Consider the following 6259-nt stretch of genomic DNA (forward strand, 5'->3'; position numbering starts at 1 on the left):
GCTCTGGTGGAGATCAAGACATCCAACATAACAGGGAAATTTCCTTTCTCAATATTTCTACTCTGGCCTCAGTTGAATGACCACAGAATTCAAGCCAATCCAAAATTAACCAATGTGGCAAGGAAGATGACTCTAATGAAAAAAAAAAAAGATCCATATGAAATATTTATTAAAATCTGTAATCAAAGGATTTTTCTACCTTAGGAATTGGTTTTTCCATCTCTCTCCTTAGCAGAAGTGGAGACATTTTATTTACAATGTGAACTGATTCAAGGTAAATCGAGTTGGTGGACATCCCATGTAGGACGCAGTTGATGAGCTCGGAGCTGGTATCGAAGACATGGGTCAACACCTGGGAAGTGGCTATTGGCTGATTTTATAATTTCAGGTGTGTATCTGTGTGCCCCCCCTTCAGGTGTGAATCCGTCAGGGGAGCCCTCTTGTGTCACCTCAGAATCATCTGTTTGCACTGAGAACAGAGAGCAGGAGGAAGAGGAGAGCGGACACGTCTCCAGGAGTTTCTGTCCTAACACAAGCTTAAGAACCATCGGGGACACAGACAGACCAATCGCAAAGGTGGGAATTGTGATTTTGAGTTGTCTGTACCCATCTGTGGTCCGGATTTATGCCTCTCTTTTCCTTGTTAGTGTCCAGTGTGGCGGAACTCACTCAGGACACCTAGAGAAGTTTCCTGGCATAAAAAGCCCCTCGAGGCAAACAGATGCCTCAAACATGGTGCTGAATGAGTGGACGGTGAACCATTGGGATGATCTCAGAGTCGGTTAAAAAAAAAAATCCCAAGTCCCTTTATAATTCATACTTGAATAAAGATGCTTCCCAGTTGGTGGCGGTGGTAAAGAACCCACCTGCCAATGCAGGAGATGCAGGTTTGATCCCTGGATCAGGAAGATCCCCTGGAGGAGGAAATGGCAAACCACTCGTTTTCTTGCCTGGAGAATCCCCCAAAACAGAGGAGTCCGGTGGGCTACAGTCAGGGGGTCGCAAAGAGTCAGACAGGACTGAGCATACACACACACTGAGTAGCACACATTAAGTAATGATCTAAAACTGGATGCTCAGAGCTGGTTGGATAACTGAGTGATTGAGTTTTCTTAAATCCAGATAAAAATACAGAGCAGTCTCAGTAGCTTATTGTGTGTCAACAGGGAACTCTCCTAGAGTTAATGCATCTATTAGTTATTAATGGAAACTGAGGAGAACATTGTATCGAGGTTCACACTTGGTAAAGAATCAGGACCTCCAGACCTTGTTCTCAATGAGGACCACATCTCTGACCACAAGTTTTTTGATACCAATTAACTTTTTTTCCCTCCATTTATTTTCCTTTGCACTTTATTGCAGGAGATTTCATCTGCTGGCGAGCATGGGGCTGGTTGTCCTCTAATCACGGCTGTGGGGTCAGGTTTATCTCTGCCATCTGACTCCTTGGGGGCTAATGACAGCCTTCCAGCCCACAGCAAAGGTCTCGACGTGGGATCATTGGAGACTCACCTGCTGCCATCCCAGCAGCACATCTCAGCAGACCCTACACCATGCGTTTTCTCAGATGCTCAAGAGCCTTCTTCCTTTGTGTCCAAAGGAACCTCTCTCGGCCATGACCTTGCTACCTCTGCAGCTGCCTTCTGTCCTTCCCTGGGGGCAAGAGCAGGCCACACAACCCTGGGAATTCACAGTGTGGAACCGCAAGACCATAGCCAGGGTGAAGAGGAGACTCTCGCACAAAGCTCTCCAGACAGAAAAACGATAGAAGAGGGTGTGTCCCCAAACCTTTTGCCAGGGAAGCCTTCATCTGGGCAGAGAATTTCAGGTTCAGTTACACCAGGGTCCACTGGAAAAATTCATCTTGAAATACCAGCTTTAGGACCAGCTTCAGCTAGTTCACACCAAGAGGAAGGGAAACACAAGTCGTGTTTTCCTTCTGGGGGGCAATGTGGGTGTAGGGAAGGACTGGTCCCCTGCCCTCTGGTAGGACCTGACAGTGTGAAATCTCAAGGAACTGGATTCATGGCTCTAAAGGATGATGCCGTCCCTTCTAACCCAGGGCTGCCCACGGAGGTCCCTGCAGCCTCTTTGAAAACCCTCAGGAAGAGAAGTTTGGAAGGAATGAGAAAGCAAACTCGTGTGGAGTCCAGCGACACCAGCAGCGATGATGAAGATCGGTTAGTGATAGAAATCTGACGCTTCCAGAGAAAGATGGTGTCTGTCGTCAAAGATGGTTGATACTTTGCAGTCGATGCCATCAAGTGGGCGGCAGAAATGAACTCTATTCATGAAGCCCCTACAGAGAGGAAAGCCATCTGGGGGTCTTTCTAAGATGTCCCCAACCCACTCTGAAACCCAAGCTCAGCCTCACTCCTCCCCAGATGTCCTGCTCACAAGGTGCCAGCAGGGCAAAGGTGGCAGTGAAACAAAGTGTAAGCAGGGTTGACCTGCATGAGGACTGTGGCTTGACTCCTAGCTGCATCCTCTGCTTTGGTTCCTCACTGCCTTACCCAGGAAACTGGCATTGACCCAGACAGCCACAATTGACTTGCTTCTGAACCAGGGTCAAGGTGACAGGTCTCCTCCATCAGTGAGCTTGGGGTTGGCTTCAAAGAGGGTAATGGTACTTGGGAAAGTTGGGGGAGCCTGCAAAGGAGCTGGGCAGTGAGATACTTCTGTTCATTCTGGATTCCTCCCAAAACTGAAGTTTGGGCTCAGTAATTTGCCTCCTTAGTGGAAGCTGTAAATACACTTCAAAATGCCTATGATCTGATGAAATACTGAGTGTCTCTCAATGTTGCACACATGGTCAATGCTTACGTGTGATTCAATGACACAGCATGTTTCGCTTGTATTCCTGGTGCCTTTTCTGTGGAGACCTCTGGAACCCTTGGTTTTTCCAGCTCTTGCAAAAGGAACATTGTGTTAAAAGTTGATAGAACAGTCTCTGTAATGAGTCATTTTTGAGGGGGAAAATTCACTTGTTTTCCTCCAATTCTCTCTGTCATATTGTGCTCTGAGCAATTTCAATTAGAGGGTTACATTTTAGTAATCTCTGCAGCTTAAACTGATGCCTGCTCATCGTGATGGGAGCCTTTCAGATTTCCTCCAGAAGCTTCAAGGTTACAAAACTAATTGGAGTTTTGACGCTGTTTTACATCTTGGTAATTTTATTTTGGGGGCTTGGTGTTACTTTGCTGTCAAATTAAATCAGCCTCTGTATTGTGCAAGTCAGAACAGCACAGAGAAAATTCCCCAGGATTCCAAGCCCATGCACCGCTGTGCAGAAGAAAATAGCTGATATACGTCAGTGGTGAGCAAAGCCTCCAAGTTACCACACTCTTCTCCTCTTTAAATGGGAGAGGAGAAACTTCAGGAGATCCACACTGCTGCATTTCAATAAAATTTTATACTTGCTTTTGGTATGATTTTGTACCATTTGGAATTTATAGCCCAGCTCTTTTGGCTTCACTTTGATGTAAGGATGTTCCTACGACATAGTTCAAACGCAATGCAAAACATCTCGCACGGTATGAAGATGCTTTAATACGTCCTTGTCTGTGATGAAGGACGGTCAGATTTCAAGAGTCTTCAAGTGAAGTTTCCAATTTAAGGGTTGTTTATACAGAAACTCTGTGGTAGGGTCAGCTTCTCCCAGTGACTTAGCTTATGTCTGTGGTCATTTCAGATGCGCTTCGACATAGCCTAGTGATTTCAAGTCCAGTCAAGGAAAACATAAGAAGGAGGCTAGGCGTTTGCTTCCTGTACTTTCTAAACCAAACAAAAGTGATGTAATTATCTACCCTTTGATTTATCCTTGCCACTATAGTGAGAGGGCTAGCAAAATGTTCTGAGTCCTGAAGGAAGAGGGAGAGAAGGCCTGACCTTGTGCAGAGCTGGCTAGGGAATCTTGGTGAAGACTTATGCCCTTTCGGCACCTTTTTCTCCTTCTGGGAAGGAGAGAGTATGACTAGATGCACTGAATGCTGCTCTGGGCCCCGATTCTCATGAGCGTGGCTTGGAGGAGAGCCTCATGAGGAGTAGTCTTGCACCCAAGAAGTTTGGGAGGGGGATGTGGGGAACTAAACCCAATTATTATTTTTTTGAAGAATGTGGACTCAGGGAAGCTCTTCTAATTTTTTCCCCAGAGTTCCAGGTTTAGGGGGGTGCAGTCAACCCATTTCTAAATGGTGGCTTATGATGTAAAAATTAGAAGCAAAGACAGAACACTACTGTGTAGGAGGAAGCCAGCATATCTGTAGGATGAGCTAGTTACTTTGTCTTGGGAGGCACTGGTCAGGGGGGAAGACTATGGTCTAGACCCTTCTTTCCCGGGTGGTTGCTGAGCTGCTGGCTGCATCACTGTACTGAGGTCAGTACATCACAGCTCCCAGTAGCACGACCTCAGGAGAATCAGGTGGGAGCTCTATCCTTCTGCAACCCATCATTGCTGGCTGCCACATCCCAAGCTCCATCAAACATGGCAGAATGCTGATTCCATCGCTAACTCTCTGTGCCTCTCATACAAAGGTGAGCAGGTCACCGATTTTCTTCTCTCCGATGGTCCTTTAAGCTAGTTGGTGGCAATGTTTACAAGTGTACCTTACTTCATATCAACATGAATTTGTGAAAAGCTGTATTTGAGTGGATTAAAAAAAATTAAAAAATGTAGTTTGAATGACCCTAGAGGACTTGGTCCTTGAAAATCATCCCAAGGTAAATATTTTTTTAATGAAAAATTCTTTTATAAAGCAACAGACAATCTCTGATTTTGTAAGTCTTAATTTTCTCAAGTTCTTAAGGATTTTCTTAAAGTGAACTGCAACTATAGAGGTACATTTTAAGGATATTATTGGTGAACTATAACCCAGTTAGGGTTATCAAAAATAAAATTTCAGGATTATTGATTGGTCATTGCTGCTATGACTGTACAAGTGTGTGCTGTGGAATGGTTAAGGGAAAGCAAATTTATTTTAGAACAGGGCAAAATGGAGTCTAAAAATCAGGGATTCCCCTTTCTTCCCAGTGCTGTTAATTTCATTGTAGCTTGAGGTAAGGGTCTTAACCAATGGGTGTCTCAACTTCTCCCACAGAGAATAACTCCCAGGATGCTGTCATAGACAAAGATAAAGTGCACTTGGAATTCTTTCCTATTCTCTTGGAGTGAGGTATACAAATGCCATGAACTGTGATACTCAAGACACCACCAAGTGTGCCCCTCCAGCTGTACCTACACGCAGCCAGATCTCACTTGTTGACAATGCATAGAGAAAAGAGGTTTCACACTCCCCCGCTCTTGGCAAACTATACTGTTAAGTGGCTCTTAATGCCATGTGCTTTTTGATGGACAACCTGAATCTTCCTTGATGTAAGGCATGATGGAGACAACTCATGCCTCCTTGTTGTAAGACTTGATAGAGACAACTCATGCCTCATGATAGAGACAACTCATGGCCTTTGAGATTCGGGACCAAGCTAATACCCCTCATTTCACAACCGAGGAGAACTTATGGTTCATCTTCCAAGAGGTTAAAAAAAAAAAAAAAAAAGACAGGGGATTGGTGCTTCTGTGTTCGAATCAAAACCCTGTCAATAGCATGATGGGTAACTAAGGGCAAGTTAAACTTCCCTCTCCTGAAATCCCTCCTCTAGAGCTCAGATGAGGAGTGTGGCTTTATACAATCGCATTGTGACCACAGATCTTGCCATGACAGATGAATGATTTCTGTCTCATGCCAAACTGTATTTCCTTGCATTTACATTCATTACTTAGAATGACCACATTATTCATTTTTTCTCCCAGCATAGAAATTTGCATTTTGCACAAAAATCTGCCTGGTGCAGCAGATTTTGTAGTTATGGAAGCTGTCATCATTATCAGAATGTACCGCTGCTCAAATCTCCAGACATAATTTAATCTGGTGAGGGAAAAAAAATGAGCTGCCTGGCTCTATGGAGGTCATATTTCTACAGCCATGGCAAACAGGGCTTGCGTATTTCTTCTCACTTCAATTGTGACTCCAGAATGCTTGCGAGGGAGACTCTTTGGCATTTGAAACACTACATTTCTCAATCTGTAAGCACAGCCTTTTGCTCTTCTTTCCCAGATACTCATTAAACCTAGATGTCAGGACCCAAGAAATCCTATGCGCTAGATCTGTACCCTGTACAATCCTTTTCATCCATGCTTTGTATGTTTGTGGGGATACACATAATTCAATCTGAAGTATAGGATGTTGAGTGTATTACTTTACCA

At 44.5% G+C, this 6259-nt stretch overlaps 1 protein-coding gene across 1 annotated transcript in view; it reads left to right on the top strand.

Annotated features, from left to right (window-relative positions):
• Positions 1-3428, top strand: part of ZNF831 (zinc finger protein 831) — an 89543-nt gene extending 86115 nt beyond the window's left edge. The window contains exons 5-6 of the mRNA XM_086330954.1: positions 416-576; positions 1363-3428. Coding sequence (XP_086187080.1) covers positions 416-576; positions 1363-2199 — 998 coding nt within the window. The 3' untranslated portion in view covers positions 2200-3428. The remainder of the gene's footprint in view (positions 1-415; positions 577-1362) is intronic.
• Positions 3429-6259: the final 2831 nt, after the last annotated feature.

The sequence above is a fragment of the Bos grunniens genome, chromosome 13, assembly GCF_055505025.1.
Source record: "Bos grunniens cultivar Pamir isolate PY7600 chromosome 13, Bosgru_T2T1.0, whole genome shotgun sequence".
Lineage (NCBI taxonomy): Eukaryota > Metazoa > Chordata > Mammalia > Artiodactyla > Bovidae > Bos > Bos grunniens.